Source organism: Mytilus edulis, chromosome 9 (genome assembly GCF_963676685.1).
Source record: "Mytilus edulis chromosome 9, xbMytEdul2.2, whole genome shotgun sequence".
In the NCBI taxonomy this organism is placed as follows: domain Eukaryota; kingdom Metazoa; phylum Mollusca; class Bivalvia; order Mytilida; family Mytilidae; genus Mytilus; species Mytilus edulis.
The window spans coordinates 37081888-37107931 of NC_092352.1; the positions used below are offsets into that span (position 1 = coordinate 37081888).

Below are 26044 nucleotides of genomic sequence, written 5' to 3' on the forward strand. Positions count from 1 at the left end.
TTAAAAAACGGGAAAGAAATAAAATATCTTACAAGACATAAACATGTAAAGAATAAATGTATATTTCAGCTTAATAAAAATATTTTCATAATGTTACTTTGTCATCATTTTTAAAACTAAGTTCCAAACATTATTGCTCAGTTGATATGTGTCCTTCTGATGCGGTACGAGCACAGGCACTTGTTTCTATCCATAGGAAGGTCGATTATCCATATAAATAGTTTTATATGGATAGTCGACCTTCCTATGGATAGAAACAAGTGCATGTGGGTACGAGATAACTACAATTATCATGCAATCCCGAAAAGGGGGGTCATCACAGACAAACATGACATTAAATCGTTATCACTGAACTAGTATATATATTGTATAGGGGCTAGCTGAAGGACGCCTCCGGGTGCGGGAATTTTTCGCTGCATTGAAGACCTGTTGGTGACCTTAATTCTGCTGTTGTATGTTTTTCTATGGTCGGGTTGTTGTCTCTTTGACAAATTCCCATTTCCATTCTCAATTTTATTATACGAACAAGAACAAACAGCTCTACGTTGCTTTGATATTTATCAATTTTCAGGAAACATTGCGAAAAATGATCTTCAATTACGAAAACATGTGAAATAAAATTGCTAACACGGTGGACCTTCGAGTGTCAACAAACGTAGTAGACTTGTTCACTGAAAAGACGAGGATAATGGTTTCATCTGACATTTGTTATGCAAACCCAGTTTTGATCATGATATTTAAAAAGACGCACTTATTTTCAATCTATGTATTAATAAACTAGAAAATTCCAAATTGTAAATATCTCTTCATCTGGACCGACTTGGCATCTACTACGTTTGGACGGATCCATTTCATTAGTAAGGTGATCGATAAATATTACGGAGTTTTGACAGAAAAGGAAAACGAACTTATTGTTCGGTAGGTCTTTTCACCACCGAACACCACCGCACACCGCCAAACACCACCGAACACCCCAAAAGTTTATTATTTTGTCTTTATCGTTATAATATTCAAGTTATTAATTCAACAAATCAGAAGATTTAAAGTCCAAATATCTACAGAAAACAGAAAGGAAGAGTCTTATAACACCCACTTTTTGAACTACGCTGACCCTCATGGACACCTTTTTTTTTCATTTTTTCTTCTTCTAACTCTTCTATAAAATAGTTGTACCAATAATAATAAAAGAGAAAAATATCAAAATCTAACCAATGAACAGAGATCCAGGATACTTGAACTGATTACGAATTATCTGAGACTACTATAACACATGTTATAGTAGTCTCAGGAATTATGAATATATTTTTGAATTTTATAACACACACAATGTAATCCGGAGACGTTTTTTCTTTTATTGATTTTCGATTTTAACATAAAAATGATGCCCATAAAAATTGAAAAATTGATTAAATTATATGTTATTTAATTTATTTTATCGTTTTATGGTATAATATCAAAGTTTTTCTTAGTGGTTGGTGGTTTTTCAGGTGTTCGGCGGTGTTCGGTGGTGTGCGGTGGTGTTCGGTGGTGAAAAGACCCACCCTTATTGTTATGTGTTTTCAACAAGGGTTTCGTTCCGCTAAATTATTTGCGCAAATAAAGTTTGTCTAATTTTAGATTACAGGTAATAATTTGACACTACGCATTAACTTGTGTAGTGATTTTGATTTTACGATAAATGTATTGATTGATTGATTGTTGGTTGCTTAACGTCCAGTGGCAAATATTTCATGCATATTCAGGACGAGAACAAGTTAACAATAAATACAATAGGTAGGTTGTTGTAATAGAGGCCATCTGGGATGATGGTCGGAGAAATTTGGACTGCCACTGGAAAATGAGGGTATATTGGATAGGGACAGAAATTTTGCCTTACAACAGGCCACCTACGGACCCCTCAAAGAGTTGTTGCAAGGGTTCTTAACGTGCAAAGAGCGTGGCACTCTCTTTACACGAGGCATCGGATTTAACGTCCCCTTCTGACGGACGTGACTGCGAACTTGATACATCCCGCACAGCCAAACGGACGCCCCACTTCAGCAAGCGTTTTACTGCCGGTCGGGAGAAGACCAAGTGACCATATTTCTATACCCCAGTCACGATAAATGTATGAATGAACGATAATTTTATGAATGAACAAGAGCACCTGACCTCTTAAAGAAACACAAATTAAACATAAAAAAACGTATTTATTAGGAGATAATTCAGTTAAATTTTCAATACTAAATCAACAACTGAAATGAATCCATATTTTGTTGAAACATCGTACGAACGGCGGAAAACGGAATCGCATTTATAAAAATGTACTCAAGGCCGTAACTAAGCCTCTTATTTTAGTGAGGCAAAATAATTGAGCCGAGCGAAGCGAGGCGAAATTTTTTTTGGAGGGTATGAAATGAATGGTGCAAAATCCTGCATTCTAGGCATTTTTAGAAAGTTTGATAATGTTTTGAATTTGGACACTTTTTATATAATTTTTTTCATATGTTAAGACTTTTACTAACATCAAATTTTTAACAACTTTATTTAAATTTATATGTAAGATAATCGTCCAAATATCAATTTAAGTGTGCTGCCAGAACATAAAACAAACATCGAATCAGTAGAGTTTTCCAATTTTTTCTATGGCCGGTTCAGTCAAATCGTTTCAGAATCATAATTTGGTCTGCTGATATCCTTATCGTAGAGAGCCGTGGTGTAGTGGTTAGTGCATCGGACCACTAACACAAAGGTTCCCTGGTTCGATTCCCGTTTGAGATGAAAATTTCAGGAACTCAATTTTCGGCTCTCCCTTGACACCATCTGCGAGTATGGTCTTGAGGAAACGATGATAGTCCGTCGGAAGGGGACGATAAATGGCTGATCTGTGTTAAGAGAGAGCCATATCTCTTGCACGTTAAAGACACCCTTGTAGATTTCGAAAACGAGTAGACTAATGCCGCTACAAGGCAGCACTCCCACCCGCAAAGTGGAAAGGGATTATTATAAGTTGCAAAACTTGTTTCCCAATCCACTATAAATGAATATGTTTAAACTAAACTTATCGTGATGAACATGGAGCATGGCAAGACCGAACAATCTCTCGCCACTCATGCATGTTCTGTTTTCCAAGGTTTTAGTCGTTTCAGGGCATTCTGTGTTTCTAAAGGTATAAAAAAAGAAGATGTGGTATGATTGCCAATGAGACAACTATCCACAAAAGACCAATATGACACAGACATAAACAACTATAGGTCACCGTACGGCCTTCAACAATGAGCAAAGCCCATACCGCATAGTCAGCTATAAAAGGCCCCGATAAGATAATGTAAAACAATTTAAACGAGCAAACTAACGGCCTTATTTATGTAAAAAAAATAGGTATCATCAACACAATGATCAATGTCTTCTTCCATTCCTTCCCCATCAGCAATATGGTAGCAGCATCGGTAGTAACAGTTTTGTTTGCAAAAGGGAATTAAGCTTTCCTGTAAGCACCATCATACAGTCGCATTTACAAAATATTATACTCGCTTTTATGCTGACACAGAGTAGACAAACTAGGGATATAATGAGGTAAAATACATGTATATGATTCTATCTATAGAGTAAGTATATATGATATGGGTAAAGGGGAATTTGAATTCAGTTTTTGACGTTTACATGTAGGTCAGTATATATGATATGGGTACAGGGGAATTTGAATGCAGTTTTTGACGTTTACATGTAGGTCCGTAATTTCAAATTATTTCTGGGAATAATCGGTGGTATTTTAGTTCCAGAATCTATAAATTTAGGGGTAAGGGATTGGGGGTGTCCGATTCCGAAACCCCGAATATAAGAAAACGAAATTCCGTAGTCCCGAATAAGTAAAGACAAAATCCTGTGTTAAAGGTTCTACCATTCCTCAATAATATCAAATTGGAATATGGGATATTCTTTCAATTTTTATGGTTAAAGAAACATGGATAAAAACTAATCCATGCATGTTTCATATTATTTATATTTTATTTATCTGTCAAGAGAAAGATTAAAGTTCGTGAAACGGAGAAATGAATACGCAGACAGGACTGCCTCCTTGCGATGCCTAGTACTTGATTTGTCAAAAGTTGGTGAAACGGAGAAATGAATACACAGACAGGACTGCCCAGTACTTGATTTGTCAGTCTACTTATCGTTTTTGGATTGTTCTAATGAAGAATTTATATGCAATACTCAGACTCTGTTCACAAAAAAAAATAGTTTATTCCTTCTTCACCTTCAGTGTCGCTTTTCCTTTTCTGCAAGAGCCTGTTTTTAACCAGAGATCCATGATGATTATCGTTACTATAGGTTAATGTAATCGAGAAACATCACCCGTTGAGATGCTGAGTTATATCCAGGAAGAATAGTCAAAAAGGAATGATGACAAGTTATAGAAATTAAGGTTGAGATAGAACAACAAATGACTATTATATTTATGTATAAAAAAAAAATAATCAGTGTCGAAATTTTAGTGAGGCAATTGCCTCACTTGCCTCAAGGGTAGTTACGGCCTTGGTACTTTTTTTCACTCGGACTTCTAAGTTATTTGATAGTCAAACGGTTGACCCTTTAAATACAAAAATACATCTACAAGAACATATTCTGAAACTTCTTAAATCCACTAACTTTTTTTTTAAGTTTCAAGCTATGTATTGCATTAGAAAACATACATAGGTGTTAAAGAATGACTGACCAGGAGCCTGTTTAACAAAATACTATGGCTTGATCTGGGCGGAGTCTCTGATCTGGGTCACAAAGATGGCCATACGCGACGGCATAAAAGCAATTGCTTTAAAAAAAGGAGACTAGTGATTTATTCTAGCTCCAAAAATGACCTTGACCTTTGATCTTTTGAACTTTACAGGCCATAGATCTCAGTTTATTCTAATTATAAGTTTATATGAAGTATGGTGAATTTTGTTAAAGATTTACATAAACTATACCAAAAAACATCATAACTTTGATATCAAGTCTCCATTTTGTAACTATGACCTTGACATTATAAATCAAAATTTCTTGAAATCAGTACGCTAAAAGTTTTTAAAATTTCTTTTTAGGATAGAATATGTAAAGTTAATTTAAGTGTCAATTTTGAATGCTCTGCTAAGATATTTATTTTTGAACTGGTGAAGATATAAGATTGGTAAATTTTAGACTTTTCTCCTTTTTCTATTTTTAGTAACAATAACACATTTTTAAAAATAGAATAGCAAAACTACATTTAATTTTTTTGTTTTATTTGACAAGGTTATATGAAAGGTTCCTTTTGAAAGAAAGATTAGTAAATTATACTATATAGGTTTCTTAAAATTACATACTTGTACTATTTAAACCCCTAATATGGCATTTGAGGACAAAAAGGGGGTCACTGTAACCCAGATCTGTTGTTAACCTCAAACATTTTGTGGATTTTTATTTCATAGTGAGAACTCTTAGACCCCCTACTTAAAATCCTTGATAAAAATGTAAATTATTTTGCATGTTGTTTATTTGCTAATTATGGGCTTAAAAAGCCCAAATTCTGATACTGTAATGAAACTTTGGTCTGCATTTTCTGGTAATCTTACCTAGTCATAAGTCTAACAATCGGTTTTCTATTAAAATTACAGACAAAACATTATTTCAAAATCAGACCTTTAAAAATTGTCCAGAAAGCACTGATTAGATTTTATATTATAGATCATTTTATATACATTATATATTTAAAATTTAACTGTTGAGAGTGGATAAATATCATATTGCACGAGATTTGGTGGTGAAATCTTTTTCTCAAATGATTTTAGACAATATGCAAACAATCTTAATTCTTATTTTCGAACAACCATTGATCAGACATGATTGACTCTTTCAATAGAAATTTCAGAGGAAACCAAGAACATTTGAAGTCATGAACGAATTTTGACCAATGAAGAACTCATATCAAAGGAACCACACATTGATTAAACAAATACAATCAATGGGTAAAGGAAGGGATAAATCAAATAAGAATTAGAGAAATGTATTTACAGTGACAGCTCAAATATCTGACAGACATCTTAACATAACAACAAAAGTTGAAAGGGGATATAAGCATATTTATAATAACAATAAACCAAAACTACATGTTGAATATCCACAAACATCATTCAAATAAAATATGTGAAATGGGTGCCAAATTGCATTGGAAAAAAAACTTTCTTTGAAAGTAACAAATACACAAATAACTACAGGAATGAGAGTTTCTAAACACTTTGGTAAATACAGTAAATAGAAGGTGAACAATGTCATTAGATACAGAAGAGAAATTAACACAAGAATGTTTACAACCAAAATAAAAATTGTTCGTTCATGGTTAATGATATAGCTTTTAATTTTTTGGACATCTAATTATTTATCAAAGGTACCAGGATTATAATTTAGTACGCCAGACGTGTAATTTGTCTACATAAGATTCACCAGTGACGCTCATAATAAAAGATTTATAAAGCCAAACAAGTACAAAGTTGAAGAGCATTGAGGATCCAAAATTTAAAAAAATTGTTCCAATTACAGCTAAGATTATCTATGTCTGGGATAAAAAAAATCCTTAGTTTTTCAAAAAATTAAAAGTTTTGTAAACAGGAAATTTATAAAAATTACCCCAAAGTGTTGACTACTAGACTGGTGATACCCTTGGGGACCTAATGTCCACCAGCAGTGGCATGGACCCAGTTGTGTAAATATTTATCAAAGGTACCAGGATTATAATTTAGTACGCCAGGTGCTTGTTTCGTCTACATAAGACTCATCAGTGACGCTCATAGTCATATTAATAATTTATAAAGCCAAACAAGTACAAAGTTGAAGAGCATTGAGGATCCAAAATTCCAAAAAATTGTGCCTAAGATCATCTTACTATACTGCTTAAACTGATTTTATTGTTTAAGACTTTTAAACTTATTAGAAATCTTTTCAATTGTAATCATTACATTTATCATCTCTATACCATGTGATAACCTACATTCACCATTACATTAACAACTGAGATCACCAACAATCTGTATAATAATATAAAATTTTATTGCACTATTTCATCTCTAAATGCTAAACACACAACAGCTTTTTGATGTCCACTATATTCCTTCTTGACCTCTCCAGTATCTACACTCCATAATCTGGCCATGTTATCTGATGATGCTAAAAATATAAAGATAAGATATTTAAAATGATAACAATTTCCACAGAAAAAAAATCTTAAGAGGTCATCATATAGAACAAGAATCCTATTCACAATTCTAATGATCATTTGTACACATTAACACTCATGATCAAGGAATATGAATATGTTTTTTGTTATTTTATGTTGGTCATTTGCTCAATACTTCAATTTGTTTGTTTCTTATTCCAAAAATAAATTTGAATGAATTTGAGAGCCAGTAAGCCCTTACATATTCTTTTTAAATATATACCGGTACTTTGTTTGGCATCAAATTAATGTGTTTTAATTACCTGTGATAATATACTGTGAATCTCCACTAAATGCACAGTCCCACACCCATCTCTGTGCCGTCTCTTTTAATTCTGTCATTAATGACAGATCTGCTGTCCGCCATATTTTGGCCGTTTGATCAGCTGATGTGGTGGCTAATAACCTAAGTAAAATAACTACTTTTATTTCAAATGAAAAATATATATATTGTACATATATACAGGTACTTATATTTTTAATTTGGGAATAATGAAGAAATTTATAAATTGTCAATTTAATATTATCAATAATGTCAGCAGTATCTGTTTAAACTTATTTACACGAACGTATATTCAAAATAAAGCTACTACAAAAAATATAAATATCAATGTGCCTGTTCTAGGTCAGAACCATCATCAGTGATTTGCCTTTTGCCATATCTCATGTTGTTTTTATGTTATTTGGAGACATGTGATATTGTTGTATAATGTAATATATAATAATGCTTGGATTAAAGTTTCTAAGTTACAGTATACAATTAAATGTAATGCTTAATGGATCAGAACACAAATTCCAGAAAAAAATTGAATGACATAATATTTGTTCAAAGTCTGGAAACTCACAGTGGTTATCATTAGATACAGCATGGTTTGTTTGTTTCATGGACTTGGTGTTGATGATAATTTTATGATTTTTAAATACCTCCTTTGTCTTAACTTGTGGAACATAAGACCTAAATATGTATACTAGAGACAAAGGTCTTAACTTGAGAACTAGGCAGACCAATAGAAGAATTTATGATTTTGGTGTTGTTGGGTTGCTATCTCATTGATATATTCTCAATGTCAACTTTTATTGACAACAAAATAGACCAATGTTGAAGGAGTAACTGATATAACCAATCACTTACGTAGAATCTGGACTAAATAAACACTTTAGAACGTATCTACTGTGGGCTTCAAACTTTGATTTAGGGTGTAATTTAGTGGGCTCCGTTCCTTTGCCTCCAGTCAAATTCCATATATAACAGTTACCCTGGAAAAGAGGAAATTTTAAATTGTCAGCATTTAATAAAAAAAAAAAAAAACCATAATAGGTGATACATGTACAGTAAACAGATCAGATGGTGCTAGAATCACATATAGATGGCATGTGCAGCATTATCTTTTAGAGAAAGAAATTTTGGAGTATTCCTTTCTAAAAATTTTTTAACTCCTGCAAAGATAAGGAACTTGCATTGCAAAGAAACATTTTTTGTTCAAACAGTCACTGGTGGCAAATATTCAGGCTTCTCAAAACAAGTTATGAATAATATGAACTTAGTTATTGTGATTTCAGGAAAATTGGACTACAAGTGTATGCATCAGATATCTGAATACGAGTTCTTATTATAAAGTAAACCATAAGTGATAAATATTCATTGTGAACATTCACTTGTTTCAAATGCAATTATACATGGGAGTCTTGTGGTATTTTAAAAATTCCTTAAAAATCAAAAGGTTGAAAAATCATTTTACATTTAATTTTAAAATATTTATGCAATAAGGTACATGTTTTGATCTGACAGAGAACACAAGTTTTTCCAGATAGCTTTTATAAAACCATCATATTTGGTAAGTTGTTAAATTTTAGCCTGTAAAAATTCATGGCAACTTTTACATGAATGTAGGCATATTAGCATATAAAGTGAAAACTAATTAATAGTAAGTAGTGTGTATATTCAAAATACCTTATTATTTACAGCAGCCATCATGGTTCCCATGGGATCTATACTGATAGACTGTATGGAGGCATCTTGTTCTGGTATCTGTAAATATAAAAGAAATAAGTTTTCAAATCCAGTGTCATTTAAAATGTGTATATTGGATTAAGATACTGGTTCCTTGCTTCATTAGTGTTTTCCTTGTAAATTTAGTCTAATGTATATCAATTCAACATTCTTTCTTTTCCGTATCAAAAGGTTTAACCCTTGTGCATATATTACAACAACAGATTTGTTCAACAGTGATCATTAAATGAATACCAGTAATTGATTCAATATGAAAACAGGTAATTGACATTGTTTTCCTAAATCCATAAATGCTAAAAAAAAATTATAATTGTGTAATATATTATGTTTCAATCAAGAAGATGTTCTATTTTCCTAACAACGCTCAAAATGTGTCATTCAGAAAATAATTCTTAGAGCTTAATACTGTCATAACATCACAATAAATGTCCAGGGCTACACCAGACTACATGTATAACCTAATAAAAATACATGTTTTGCTTTAAACAGCTTAATTCATAAACCTAAGCCATATTTTCAGAACGAAATATACAAACTATTTCATTCTAAAATAAATAAGTTGAACTTACCAACTGCTCATTATTATCTGTTTTCAGATCCCACACATGTATTGATCCACTCTGATCTCCAATAAATAGTTCTCCCTGAAAAATATATCTTAACTGTTTTCATTTTTTCTTTTGTATTTTCCTAACAACAGCAAATATATATCTAAAGAAAAGCAAATAATTAACAAACAGGAATACCAACTAACAGTTACTTCTTAAAAAGTAAGGTTAGCAACAAGTGTTTTATCCAGAGTTATTTCAAATATAATAATTTTGTACCTGGTAATTGTAAAGTTTAATTAACATTTATTTTGGTTGGCTTGTAAAACAAAGAAAACCCCATTGTATTTGTAATCAAAACCCCCAAAAGAGCTTTACCCTGCTTAGAGGCAAACTAAAAAAATATAAATTGCTTTTAGAATTTGAGATTTGATAGAATTAAGTGAAATTGTCACTATCTTAGTGGTACTTTTTCCTTTATAAACACAAACCTGATTAGGATGTAAGCACACACAGTTAGCTGGAGCATTTACTTGAAATATTCTTTGGCACTGTAAATTTCTTGACCTACAAAAAAGTCACAAATCTTGTATTGATTATCAGTACACCAATTTAATGATAATATATATCTGTGTGGAACTGTATTGAACTTGCTTTATGTGTAATAACTGATAACACAATTCAGACACAAAACACATCAGCCTTGCTATATTGCAACAATCATATTGACAAATGTTTATTGAAAATGCTAAATTTCATACTGCTGACTTTTACAACCTCATCATTCAGATAACATAAAGCTGTGTGTAACGAAATACCTGTTTTGGATTGTATTGTAATTTGCCTAAGGGAATTTGAAAATAAATGTGTTTCAATGTGTTTAACATCTTTAAATAAAGAATTTATCAAAAATGTTATAGAGCATAGTATTTTTAAAGTAAGTACCTTAAATCCCAGATTCTTACAGCATTGTCTTCCCCTCCTGTGTACATCCACTTGCCATCTTCATGGAAACCTAGTCCAGTTACATTCTTTGATATTCCATCATAATTAATCACAGGGTTTGGGTTATTTGAGTTCAAATCATACATTCGAATGTGCTGGTAACCTATAAATATATATCAGCATTATTATATTAGCATTGTCCCTTGGTGCCTCTTGCAGTTGTGTCACTTTAAAGTACTGACTTCTCTGCCCCAGGCACGAGGATGACATACCAGTTATGTGCAACTTCTTACCATATCTTACCATATCATTAATGTCCCGATACACATTTTAATATGCACCCACCATGCCATATAGCACCGTCCCTTGGTGCCTCTTGCAGATAAGCTAGATATATTTAGCCTACTCACAGTATTCTTTTTTGTTACTTTCTAAAGGTGTGCCTGAGACAAAAGTTTTATATATATATACTAATATGTGAAAACTGTTGTTTCTTATTTGTGTTTGTGACTATGTATACTGTATTGTTTATTATATTTGTAAAACAATAATATTACAATGATATTATATTATGCTCCTTGTGAGCCCATTTTATGGAAATAAAGTATCCTATTCTTCTCTTTCTATATCTATTTTTTTCAACTTATCTCTATTCTGTATAAAGTATAAAGTAATAATGATCCTCATACTTTGTACATGTAAATATTTAAAAAATATATAAGGATATATGGAGTACATGTTTTTTTTGTTTTAACTCATTAAAGAATTCAATTGTAAAATTAATAAATCTAATAAATATCTAGAACAATAGCAGTAATGCTAGGTTTTTTTTATATGCACAAGTAAAGCAGGTTAGATTATTGCTATACTCCATTCAATGAGTTTGAGATCATGACATACCACATAAATAATTTTTAACCATACCAAACATCATAATTATATAAATATACCCTTGTTTTCTGGATGAGGGAATTTTACTATTTGAAACTTGCTTACAACTGGTTTTTAAGTCTTGTAAATGAGTATGCTTTGTATAAATTTTACAAACTCACCAGCTGCAGCAATCAATTGCTTGTCTGGAGTGATTTCCAATGCATTTACTTGCTAGAAAACAAATTAAGGAAAAACACAGGCAGCTCAGAATTGTGCTGAATATATATGGCACATGATATATGATAATTTATCTATCGCTTCGAAAACTAGAGGATGTTTTTTTTCAGCTAAAATCACATAAAAAACCATTTTATTCAACTTTGACATTGTATGGTGTAAATCTTTGTTTATAAGAATACAAAAAATTTAACATAAAAAAATCATAATTGTACATGGTTTTGACAGATTGTTCAGGCAAGCTGTGGAAATAATTTTATTGAATAAGCGACTTCTACTGTGAAGTATTACATATGCATTGTGACATAGAAAATCTACAAGTTAATGCACAATTTGAATGTCATGAATGTTGTTCATGTACTCTGTGACTATTATTGTTGTTGTTACCATGGTTACCAATTATGTCAATCAATTGTACCTGATTTTATGTATACTGATTTTATGCACTTTATGGGCCATGTAATTTAGGAAATAAAAATATTCTATTCTATTTAATATATCTTGCCACCCTTATTAACATGAAAAGGGAAGGTTGAGGTGTGACCTCTATAACACAACTGGAACATAGCGCAGAGGTGATTGACCATTTTGACTACCTATAGTCTATTTGTTTAGACTATGATTCAACATCTAGTCTCTAATGGATGTTGGTTCATTAAATAGATGTTCAATTTGATGACATTATCAGGTTGTCAAATTCTAAATTCCAAATCTATCTAAATTCTAATTTAAAATCAAGGACTTTTTCTATATACATACATGTAGGCCAACCTAATTATGGTCTGTTTTCTGTTTTCAAATTATCTTCTAACCCTCCACTGAATCCTCATGACAATGAATGAAAATTATTTGTAAACAACAGAATAAGATGTTATTGCATAAAAAATTATCCTCAAAATTTAGTTTTCATAATGTTATCATCAATATTTTAATGCAAACAGTTCATGCTAATGTAATAGCTGACTTTTAGGCCTCAAGGAAAACTAAAGTCGCTTTGCTAGGGTTCATGATATTTATTAATCAGTAACGTAAAACACCCTGTAATAACAATGATAAAGTTATACTAATTTTACAGATCAAATAAAAATTAGTAATACACAGAGCTCCAGATAAGAATTCACAAATTGGGTTTTTTACCCACCATTTTCTTATATAATTGGGTGATAAAGTTTTTTAATTGCATTATCAATTCCAATTCACCCCTCATTTTAATATCAAATTGGGTTTTTCAACACCAAGCTTCTTAATGTATTGGGTTTTTTCATCAACACAATATTGAATATTTAGGCAATATCAACCCCAGATTTTTTTCCATCTTAAATATGTTTCTTTCTTTGTTTAGCTGTTTTATTTGGTTTAGGGTTTATAGGGTTATTTGCTAGCTGTTTTATTTGGTTTATTGACTGAGAAGCAATTGTAGGTTTAATTTGTGTTCCATTCCAAACCTTCTGCCAGTTTTGTATTTTCTCATATAAACTGTAAAAAAAACGGATATGTGTATTCACAGGCACTCGTCTTGTACCTTTATGTAATAAATTCTGAGACCAGTGCCTGTGTGTGTATATATTCATTATAAATTAACCGTAAAATGAAAAAAAAATAGTATATAAACTCTAATTATACTTGAATGTTTTTGTTTTATTCCAATTTTCATAAATCTGGGTTTAGTTGTCTTTTATTAGAACTTTTGGTTTCTGATGCTTTATCATGTTATATTAAATTGATTTGGCCTTTCATCTTTCCAACTGATTTCGTTTTTGAGGAAACCCTGCTTTTATTAGAAATGTTCTCGTTAAGGTACGCACACACGCCCGTGTGTTCGATGGACGCTTCCTAAAAACACTGGCTGAGTCTTGTTATCATCATAACTTTCCCTAAGCTTTTCAAAAGAAGCAGAAAATATGCTTCTATTCAATATTTTTACCGGACATTCACTTTTGTTTTAATTCAATGTATGTTATGATAAATCCCGAGCAATGCGAAAAAAATATGACTTCATGACACACGCTTATTGGATAAACGCCGAGAAGATCGAAATGTTTTCAAAAACACGTGTACCTATTGAGCAACGGAAAACTCTAACAGGGACCCATTTCAGCTACTTGATGCAGGGATCTATTTTTAGAACGAAAGGAAATTTCCAATTATAAATATTATAAAAATAGTTTACGCAACAGATAAGGGTAAATAACGCAAATGGTAGCCAATAAAAGGGTTGAGAACTCATGGTTTTGGAATATAATTGGGTTTTCCTTTGAATTAATTGGGTTATTGAACCCTGCAATGGACAATTGCATTGGGTTTTTTATTATTTGTATTGCGTGATCACGCAAATACGCAGCTTATCTGAAGCTCTGAATACACATGATAAGTATAATATTCTTTCATTACACATTTTGAAAATGATGTATTTCATCTGATCATGTGCCATGAACATCACATTAGACATAAATTTTCAAATTAAGAATCTGCTGCAGTAAAAAATGGCACTACATGTATTATCATTTTTACTATTCATACAATTACTCTGCATTAGGTTGTTATAACTTGTGTAAGTGTCCATATTTATGTTTATATTTGGTTATATGACCATTGGAAATCTTCAGAGGTCATCTAAATACTTGATCAGATGGGGTAACTGGTAAATAAATTATAACAGATTTTGTAGATGGATACAGAGTCTGGATGTTGCACAGTTCTCAGACAAATTCCACTGTAAGCCTGCCAAAATCTGACCGTGTGATCATATCCTGCAGTTGCCAGTATAATTGGATCATTATTTGTGTTTGATCCGTTCATTTTAAACCAAAAATAAAAGATGACAACATCTATTATTCAAGAAATCATCTTTTAAAATGTTGTCTCAAGCTGCCTTGCAAAATAAAGTTTAACCGGAAGTAAATAAATACTGTCAAACGCACTTGTTAGAAATATTTTGATTAGCGGTCTGGATTGTCTCGACGACTCTTATTGGTCATCTAATTTAACTAAAAACATGGCTTCCAACTTCAGTGGAGCCCTACAGCTAACAGATTTGAACGATTTTATCACACCTTCACAGGTTAAACATAATAATTTTGTAGTATAAACAGTTCGTTTGTTATGTAGACATGTTATTTTCCTTGATGCTAAAGACTTTTTAATTCTATGTTTCTTTGAGGGGTCAAAATTTAGTACGAATGACTTTTGGTGAAACAAGACATCTCGCCCCACTGCAAAAGCGCCCCATTCTTGTTCACCAACTCGCCCCACTTTTCTATCAAATCGCTCTACTATGGTTACCCCCCCCCCCTTAATATGAGGCAGGCATTACCTGTGAAGTATACATGCATTATTTTTTTAATTCAAACATGTAAAAAAAAAAAAGAGAAACAGAAATACCGTGACGTTTCCAATTTTGGTTTCTGTTATTAGCGATTTTATTTGTGACGTTATTTAAGTTATAACGTCATATTCCATGTTAACAAAGAAACGCTGTCATCATGTAACGTTTTTTCATATAAACAAACAATTTTTTAAAATGAATTAGTATTGAGTTCCTTTCTATATATTTTACTAGACTGATAAATATATATTTTATTCAAAGTCTCATGCAAACAAGACTGCAAAAGGAAGTAGATTTCTGTGCAGATGCGGGGATTAAAAAAAAGTCTGAAAAAAAGGTTAACGATTTCGAGTTCATTAGTAGAATGAAATATTTTAGAAATTTTCCCAATTTTTATTTTTTTTTATTCTTCTACCGTAAAAGGGGACTTTGTCCCCATACAAATGTTGCACAACATAATACCTGCCCTCTCGCCTTATTTTTTGAAAAAGGGTAAAATCATGATAATATAAATTTATAAAATGATAAAGGTCATTTATATTTCGGTCTTGCTGGTCAAAAGTCATTGATGATTTATGATCGTTCATTAGTGGAGTGAATTGGCAGACCTTTGTTCAACAGCAGTTAACCCTTTTCATAAGTGTTGTGAATTGCATCCCTATTAAAGTTAGCATAGATGTAAACAAGTTTTTTATATAGATTAGACTCAGACTGTTGGTTTTCCTGTTTAAATGGTTTTACACTAGTAATTTTGGGGCCCTTTGTAGCTTGTTGTTTGGTGTGAGCCAAGGCTCCCTGTTGAAGGTCGTACGTTGACCTATAATGGTTTACTTTTATAAATTGTTATTTGGATGGAGAGTTGTCTCATTGGCACTCATACCACTGTCTTCCTATATCAAGTTAAATAAGTACAGGATTTTTGCCATTCTAGCTTTATATTTATGCTCTAATATTTTCTATTAGACTTCGTCCTAGGTCAATATAATCTGAACAGGTACATATATACATGATATATAATGTATTGACCTTTTCAAAAGTCCATAATTGATAAATATGTGATGTGATGAAAAAAAATCAATTTCAAATTACTGGTACATGTATATCAATTAAACAGTTGCGTTCATTTATTTTTAATTTAAATTTATGTTTTTACCTCATTTATTCAAGGAATGTATCAAACCAGTTAAAATTGACAGAAAACCTGGTAAAGTTGGTAAAATAAGAATTGAAGATGATGGTTCTTATCTGTCTGTTAATGATGAAGGACAAGAGACCAGACTAGAGAAGGCAAAGATCACATTGAATGACTGTTTGGCTTGTAGTGGGTGTATAACATCAGCAGAGAGTGTACTTATAACTCAACAAAGTCAAGAGGAACTTTATAAAGTACTCAAAGAAAATTTGAGATTGCAGGAGGTAAACATATTATTTTGCCTGAAGCTAATATTTAAAGAAGTTAATACTGCTAATCTAGCTTGTTTTAGTATAAAGATGAATATTTTAGAAGGTAAATGATCTGTATGATTGGTATTTTGAATACAGATGCTTTGTTACCTGAACATTAGGTCAAGGACTACTGATCATTATATACATTTTTTACATATTCAAATTTGTCTAGTCCTTGACCTTGTTTCAATGGATTAATGACAGCACAAAAATCTATCGTTTTTTAGTCTAATTTCCAGTTAATACAAGTAATCTAGGTCATGATATATTGTATGCAGATTTATTTCAAAACACACATGCTGATTAAAGGCTCACCTGTCTACAGCTATATGTAAGTGATCAACATTAAGAGTTCATGATAAGGTCAGTTTCTCAGATACTATAAGTTAACGGTCAATTGTGTGATAGTTTATGGAATGATTGTTTAAACTGTTAAAACACTGTATAACACAAACAATGGGATACATGTATAACTCCAGTCTTTCATATGAGAATCAAAAGTTAGGTTATCTTCTTTTGAAATACTTGTATTTTGAAAAAATAATAAAAGTGTAATGTGCTTAAAATGATTTAATACACATTGCAATATTTGAATTAATATATACCGCGGTAGGTATTATGATGATATATTGCATTTCAAATGTATTATTATTTTTAAGATTATCTCCCTTTAAAACATTTGTATATTTTTGATATTGAAGAAGTGTAAAAAAAAGAGGCTAAAAAATTATTAGCAAGACACATTGCATGCAATATTTCAAGAAAGATTTGATATATTTAGCAGTAAAAATGCCATTTTTACATCATTTGCATATTAAAGAAACTCCATTCTTTCAAAGACAAATCTTTTCTTACCTTAAGATGGCAAATAGTTGTAATTCTTTTTTTATAAGAATCACTGCTAAAAAAAATCATATGTTTTAATGAAACAAATAAAAAATCCACCACTGTGTACTAAAACCAAATTTTATGATTAAGTGTACAGTGTGATCTACATGACTACATGTAGCTATGGGACTGATTTCTGATTTGTGCAGACATTTATCTCTATCCAAAAACATCACTAGTTTTTGCTTTTACACGTTGGTGATTATATGATATTTGTATGACATCTTTATTTTAGACTGGACAAGCTGAGCAGCAGAAGTTAGTAGTTGTGTCAATAGCTCCCCAGTGTAGAGCCTCATTAGCTGCCAAGTATAAACTATCTGTACAAGAAACTGCTGCCAAACTGACAGGATTCTTCAAGAAAATAGGTAATTATCTATAAATTATAAATCTTTTTCTTCACAAGAAAAAATGAATTGAGACAAGCAAATTTAACAAAGGACAGCTCCAAACCCTTGTTTGGTAATGAAATTTTAGGAATATAATAATATGATTAAAATTCCCAAAACAAATTTGAATTTAGTACCCAATAACATGATGCAAGTTTTAATGGGTTTTGCTAAAATAAATACCATACAAGTGTCCAAATTTTATTTAGGGGTCATTTGAAATAAAACAATTCTCTTTACAACAGGTGGGTTTTGCAACTGTACACTTAGTTGAACAATATTTAGGCAATGAATGATTATCTGCTAGGAAAGTTTAATAAAATTGAAAACATGCATTCAGAGTAGTCTGTTTATTCCAGCACATGTACACAGAAATTATCAACTTGTTCAACAAAGAAAAAAATATGGTTTTGTGTACAACATTGTGTATGCTGCAAATGTGTTAATTTTCAATGTTTTGTTAATTTATATTTTCAGGTGTACATTATGTTTTTGATACCACATTTTCCAGGAACTTCAGTTTGTTAGAGAGTTGCAGAGAATTTGTACAAAGATATAAGGAATCAGAAACAAACAAAACAGCTTTACCAATGTTGTCATCAGCTTGTCCAGGTTTATATCATCTAAGTTAAAATTCAAAATAAGACACAATGTATATTATCATCGATTAATAGTAAGATTCACCAGTGGTATCATTTGGCTCACCGGTGTACACATTATGTCATCATGAAAAAATAGTATATTATACTTTCATATCATTAAAAAATATATTGAAAATTAAATATAACATTCCATTTAGAATGTCTTATCAATGATACCAACTACAATCATTGACAATACTAACAGACGAATACTGCTGTCCATTGTTAATAATCAGATTATCCATAAGGATGGGAAGAATGACATGTTCTTTAAACAACATGTAAATTTTAATAGTACATTTTCATGTACAATTTATATGAAATTATAAATATATTTTTGTGAAAACTTCAGGTTGGATTTGCTATGCAGAGAAAACACATGGACATTACATCCTACCCTACATTAGTACAACTAAATCTCCTCAGCAGATAATGGGTTCTCTAGTCAAGGATTACATGGCAACCAGTAGAGGGGTACCAGCCAACCTGATCTATCATGTGACAGTCATGCCATGCTTTGATAAGAAACTAGAAGCATCAAGATCAGATTTCTACAATGACATCTATAGTACAAGAGATGTAGATTGTGTCATAACCTCAGGTAATGTTCGCTACTTAGTAGTATTTACCTTTCCCATTTTATGTACAAGTATAATATTCTTTAAATATCACCTTTATAGACTCAACCAATGGGTATGACTAGTAAAACTTAAATGTAGGCATTGCAGGCGGTACAGTGATATATTATTGTTAACCTCTGTGTCATTTTTTATCTGGTTGAGAGTTATACATTTCTGCAGGTACATATAAATTTGAGACAAGAAGAATCATGATTGAAATTCAGATGAAGTACGAAAACATATATAAAAATCTTCTTTTTTATTTTAAACTGAACAGAAAGATGTGTAAAACTTTACCGGAATTTTTTTAAAAAGAAACTACATGATGTGTTTTTGTACTTTACCTGAATTTCTATCATGCATGATTTTTCAATGGAAATTGTGACATCACAATGCATTCTTAGTACCACAAGGATATAACTTCAATCATGCACTCTAGTTATGTTTTCTAAGAAAGATGTAATGACTTTTACATATACATAGTATTAAAATATATATTGTTGCTGCATTTTAGTTGAAGTTGATACAATGTTGCAGCAGGAAGGAATATCTCTAAATGATGTTGAACCAGCTGAAATTGATAATATGTGAGTATTTTTTTTAGCTTTTCTTATGGCACATGATACTCTTGAAGTTATGTTGAAAGACTTACCGTTACTGTAAATTCGGACATAATTGTGAGGTTTTTATTATTGCGAATAATGCGACTTGGTGATTAATGTATAGCAATAAACATGATAAAAAGAATTAGCTAGATTGTTCTGAATTCAAAATAATTAAAATCTTGCACTTTTGTCAATTCTTAAAAAAATCACAATAATAAATCTGAATTAAAGTAGTTTCAACCCTAAATTCTGCAAATTGAATAAAGAAGGGTGTGAAACAGGTTATATTCCTCAATTTTTCACAGAAATTTTAAGTTTGAATTTTAGATTTACTGTCTTAAATCATCAATCTGTTGGTCTCATATGGTCATTCATAGCAGGCAAGTGTCTATACTGCATAAGCTGATTTAAAGTCTAGAAAAGATCTACCACGAATAAAGGAATGCTAAACAATTATTTATTTTCACTTTTAATGAAACTTGAAAATGTGCATTGTATTTCATTACCTGCAAGTTATTACAAATGTTTACAATATTTTAGATTTACCCAGATACATGAAGGTCAGTTATTGAACCATGCTGGAGGAGGATCAGGGGGTTACCTAGAACATATACTCAAGTATACTGCACATAATCTATTTGGACAGGATGTCACACAGATAAACTATAAAGTTTTAAGGTGATACTTTTGTTGTTATAGCTCAAGTTTTTAACTTTTCAAATCTTGATCTCCTTCATTGCTTTTATAAATTAAATCAAGAATAATCCTACCATATGGACTTTTCTACTTTAACACCTCTCAAAGGGAAAGGTAATTTAAGATCCCATATTTTGGCTTTAATATTGATTCTCTTATAGGGTCTTTGCATTGGAATTAAACACATTTATTTAAAAACCAGTTGTTGGCATGACACGGGTTATGTTCTTCTCATATATTTTATGATAGTATAATACTAAACCCCTGACTGGAGGGATTGTGCCTGATATTCATATGATGAAGACATAATCTTTCAATCAGTTTATTTGAGGTCTGGAACTGGCATGTCAGTAACTGCTAGTAGTTAGTTGTTATTTATGTATTATTGTCATTTTGTTTATTTTCTTTTGTTTCCTCTTCTGACATCAGACTCGGACTTCTCTTGGACTGAATTTTACTGTGCGTATTGTTATGCGTTTACTTTTCTACATTGGCTAGAGGGAATAGGGGCAGGGTTGAGATCTCAAAAAAAATGTCTAACCCCGCCGCATTTTTGCGCCTGTCCCGAGTCAGGAGCCTCTGGCCTTTGTAAGTCTTGTATGATTTTTATACGACCGCAAAAATTTTAATTTTTTGGTCGTATATTGCTATCATGTTGGCGCCGTCTTCGTCGTCTGCGTCGTCGTCGTCGTCGTCCGAATACTTTTAGTTTTCGCACTCTAACTTTAGTAAAAGTGAATAGAAATCAATGAAATTTTAACACAAGGTTCATGACCACAAAAGGAAGGTTGGGATTGATTTTGGGAGTTTTAGTCCCAACATTTTAGAAATTAGGGGCCAAAAAGGGCCCAAATAAGCATTTTCTTGGTTTTCGCACTATAACTTTAGTTTAAGTGAATAGAAATCTATGAAATTTTGACACAAGGTTTATGACTACAAAAGGAAGGTTGGGATTGATTTTGGGAGTTTTGGTTCCAACAGTTTAGGAATTAAGGGCCAAAAAAGGGCCCAAATAAGCATTATTCTTGGTTTTCGCACAATTCTTGGTTTTCGCACAATAACTTTAGTATTTATAAGTAAATAGAAATCAATGAAATTTTAACACAAGGTTTATGACCACAAAAGGAAGGTTGGGATTGATTTTTGGAGTTGAGGTCACAACAGTTTATGAATTAGGGGCCAAAAAGGGGCCCAAATAAGCATTATTTTTGGTTTTTGCACCATAACTTTAGTATAAGTAAATAGAAATCTATGAAATTTAAACACAAGGTTTATGACCATAAAAGGAAGGTTGGGTTTGATTTTGGGAGTTTTGGTCCTAACAGTTTAGGAATAAGGGGCCCAAAGGGTCCAAAATTGAACTTTGTGTGATTTCATCAAAAATTGAATAATTGGGGTTCTTTGATATGCCGAATCTAACTATGTATGTAGATTCTTAATTTTTGGTCCCGTTTTCAAATTGGTCTACATTAAGGTCCAAAGGGTCCAAAATTAAACTAAGTTTGATTTTAACAAAAATTAAATTCTTTGGCTTATTTGATATGCTTTATCTAAATATGTACTTTGATTTTTGATTATGGGCCCAGTTTTCAAGTTGGTCCAAATCAGGATTCCATATCAAGTATTGTGCAATAGTAAGAAATTTTCAATTGCACAGTATTGCACAATAGCAAGAAATATCTAATTGCACAATATTGTGCAATAGCAATTAATTTTCAATTGGAGTTATCTTTCTTTGTATAGAATAGTAGTTGATAATATATGCTGGAAATTTGCCAGACATGACTATGATGTCATTTTCTATTTTTATTTGCCAATAACTTTATGTAAATAACTTCATTGGAAATTTGCCAATATAAAATGTTGCTGATGAAGCTTTTTTTCCTTATCTTATCTAAAATGTTTTTAGATAATGTATGTTGGACATTTGCCAGACATGACTATGATGTCATTTTCTATTTTTATTTGCCAATAACTTTCTGTAAATAACTTCATTGGAAATTTGCCAATATAAAATGTTGCTGATGAAGTTTTTTTTTTATTGTTTTATACAATTAATAAACAATGTATATTCACTTTTACTACCAACCAATCTTTACCATTCAGTGATAACAAGCACTTTATTTTACATTTTAATATTTTATAATGTATTTAAAAGAGTAGTTATTGTTGCAAACTCCATTAGAAATTTGAATTGATATCAGTTTTGGAAAAAGGGAAACAGGGATGTGAAAAAAAGGGGGGGGGGGGTTTAAATTTTTCTCATTTCAGATTTCATAAATAAAAAGAAAATTTCTTCAAATATTTTTTTGAGAGGATTAATATTCAACAGCATAGTGAATTGCTCAATGGCAAAAAAAAAAAACTTTTAAGTTCATTAGACCACATTCATTCTGTGTCAGAAACCTATGCTGTGTCAACTATTTAATTTTAGATTTAAAAAGTTTGAAGAAGAAATCTTTAATTGATTTGTAAAATCTTGACATTTGTTTTGTGTAAAAAAAAAACCATGTAATGTCAAAAATTTGATCACAATCCAAATTCAGAGCTGTATCACGCTTGAATGTTTTGTCCATACTTGCCCCAACTGTTCAGGGTTCGACCTCTGCGGTCGTATAAAGCTGCGCCCTTCGGAGCACCTGGTTAATTTTAGTTTCTTGTGTATAATTTGGAGTTTAGTATGCGTCCATTATAACTGAACTAGTATATATATTTGTGTTGGGGCCAGCTGAAGGAAGCCTCCAGGTGTGTGATTTTCCTCCCTGCATTGTAGACCTATTGGTGACCTTCTGCTGTTGTCTGTTCTATTGTCGGGTTGTTGTCTCTTTGACACATTCCCCATTTCCATTTTCCATTTTATCAGTATTATAGTATGTTTTTAAAGGATAAAATTCAAAATAACTCATGCTTATTGATTCAGGGTTGCAAAACAAAGCATAATTGTCAAAATTAACAATTCAGAGATTTTAAGAAAAATTAAAAGTACTACTTTTTAGCAGTTTAACAGAAAGGTTAGGATTGCTTTATTCTTTAAATACTAGTTATGACACATATATGTATAATTATTAGGCAGCATTTTAATTGATTACCTTTAAATATATTCCAGGAACCAAGATTTTCAAGAAGTGACTCTAGAAGTACCAGGGCAACCAGTCATCAAAATGGCATTAGCTTATGGGTTTAGAAATATTCAGAACATTGTTCAAAAGATAAAACGAGGAAAGTGCACATACCACTTTGTGGAAATTATGGCTTGTCCCTCGGGTTGCAATAATGGTGGTGGACAAATCAGACCCGAGGGTGAGGAAACACCAAAAGAACTTGTTGATCGTGTAACAGCAACATATAATTCAATAGGCAATAGCTTGCCTGATAGCTTAAAAACTGTGGTTGATGTTTATAATGAATGGTTAGGTGAAGTTGGGTCAGAGAAAAGTAGAAAACTACTGCATACTCAATATCATGAAGTAGAAAAAATGACAAATGCATTGACAATAAAATGGTGAGATGAAGGATTTATCTGTGATATTTTGAATTAATTCATTAAAAATAGTAAAATATTTTTATTATTGTTAAGCCAGCTGGAAACCAAATATGCACTACCTATCCTCTTGATTCCTAACTATAATGTTTATCTGATGGACGTGTATACCAGTACCTATCCTCTTGATTCCTAACTATAATGTTTATCTGATGGACATGTATACCAGTACCCATCCTCTTGGTTCCTAACTATAATGTTTATCTGATGGACATGTATACCACAACACATGTAAACTTTTTTTATGTGCTAAAATGCAATATTGATATTAAATCTAGAATTATTTGAAAATTTTTTGGTCGTATATTGGTATCACGTTGGCGCCGTCCTCTGCGTCGTCGTCGTCCAAATACTTTTAGTTTTCGCACTATAACTTTAGTAAAAAGGAATGGAAATCTATGAAATTTTAACACAAGGTTTATGACCACAAAAGGAAGGTTGGGATTGATTTTGGGAGTTTGGTCCCAACATTTTAGGAATTAGGGGCCAAAAAGGGCCCAAATAAGAATTTTCTTGGTTTTCGCACTATAACTTTAGTTTAAGTAAATAGAAATCTATGAAATTTTGACACAAGGTTTATAACCACAAAATGAAGGTTGGGATTGATTTTGGGAGTATTGGTTCCAACAGTTTAGGAATTAGGGGCCAAAAGAGGGCCCAAATAAGCATAATTTCTTGGTTTTTCGCACAATAACTTTATTATAAGTATATAGAAATCAATGAAATTTAAACACAAGGTTTATGATCACAAAAGGAAGGTTGGGATTGATTTTGAGAGTTGAGGTCTGAACAGTTTAGGAATAAGGGGCCAAAAAGAGGCCCAAATAAGCATTTTTCTTGGTTTTCGCACCGTAACTTTAGTATAAGTAAATAGAAATCTATGACATTTAAACACAAGGTTTATGACCATAAAAGGAAGGTTGGGATTGATTTTGGGAGTTTTGGTCCCAACAGTTTAGGAATAAGGTGCCCAAAGTGTCCAAAATTAAACTTTGTTTGATTTCATCAAAAATTGAATAATTGGTGTTCTTTAATATGCCGAATTTAAAAATGTACTTAAATTTTTGATTTTTGGCCCAGTTTTCAAGTTGGTCCAAATCGGGGTCCAAAATTAAACTTTGTTTGATTTCATCAAAAATTGAATAAATGGGGTTCTTTGATATGCCAAATCTAACTGTGTATGTAGATTCCTAATTTTTGGTCCCGTTTTCAAATTGGTCTACATTAAGGTCCAAAGGGTCCAAAATTAAACTTAGTTCTATTTTAACAAAAATTGAATCTTTGGGTTTCATTGATATGCTGAATCTAAAAATGAACTTAGATTTTTGATTATTGGCCCAGTTTTCAAGTTTGTCAAAATCGGGGTCCAAAATTAAACTTTGTTTGATTTCATCAAAAATTGAATAAATGGGGTTCTTTGATATGCCAAATCTAACTGAGTATGTAGATTCTTAATTTTTGGTCCCGTTTTCAAATTGGTCTACATTAAAGTCCAAAGGGTCCAAAATTAAACAAAGTTTGATTTTAATAAAAATTGAATTCTTGGGCTTCTTTGATATATATGCTGAATTTAAACATGTACTGTGGATTCATTTATTTTCGTGGGTACCAATTTTCGTGGATTGCAGAAAACTTGCCTATTCGTGGAGATGTAATTTCGTGGTTTTGCCAAAGTGTGCATACAACCTGGTAGAAAATTTGTTATTCGTCGAACATTTAAATTCGTGGTTCACCTGTTCCCACGAAAATTGGTATCCAACGAATAATAATGAATCCACAGTACTTAGATTTTTAACCGGATTTTTGTGACAAAAATGTTGGTTATTGATTTGGGGATGTACGGCGGGCGGCCAGGCGGTCAGACTGTCCGGCGGGCGGGCGTGCGGCAATCAAATGTTGTCCGTGCATTAACTCATGAACCGTTCAACCAAAGCTTTTAAAATTTTAATATGTTATTACTGACAACTATACGAAGGTCAAGTTCAATAATGACTTTTACCGTTCAGTAGTTATGGTTCTTGAAAGATTGAAAAATGGTGTTTCCCATCGTGTCCATGTATTTTCTCATGAAC

The 26044-nt window shown here is 31.7% G+C and overlaps 2 protein-coding genes across 2 annotated transcripts; one reads left to right on the forward strand and one right to left on the reverse strand.

Annotated features, from left to right (window-relative positions):
- Nucleotides 1-7022: 7022 nt before the first annotated feature.
- On the reverse strand, nucleotides 7023-14735 carry LOC139489681 (target of rapamycin complex subunit lst8-like). Its single transcript, XM_071276339.1, has 9 exons — nucleotides 14498-14735; nucleotides 11764-11815; nucleotides 10712-10874; nucleotides 10258-10333; nucleotides 9788-9862; nucleotides 9159-9236; nucleotides 8340-8464; nucleotides 7471-7613; nucleotides 7023-7158 (listed from the first exon to the last, which is right to left on the reverse strand). Exons 1-9 carry the CDS (start codon nucleotides 14618-14620, stop codon nucleotides 7040-7042), a joined length of 954 nt encoding a protein of 317 aa, XP_071132440.1. The 5' UTR covers nucleotides 14621-14735; the 3' UTR covers nucleotides 7023-7039.
- On the forward strand, nucleotides 14736-23991 carry LOC139489680 (cytosolic Fe-S cluster assembly factor narfl-like). Its single transcript, XM_071276338.1, has 8 exons — nucleotides 14736-14882; nucleotides 16314-16562; nucleotides 17716-17848; nucleotides 18347-18481; nucleotides 18863-19111; nucleotides 19645-19717; nucleotides 20276-20413; nucleotides 23538-23991. The coding sequence occupies exons 1-8, from the start codon at nucleotides 14817-14819 to the stop codon at nucleotides 23935-23937; spliced, it is 1443 nt and encodes a 480-aa protein (XP_071132439.1). The 5' UTR covers nucleotides 14736-14816; the 3' UTR covers nucleotides 23938-23991.
- The last annotated feature ends 2053 nt before the right edge of the window (nucleotides 23992-26044 follow it).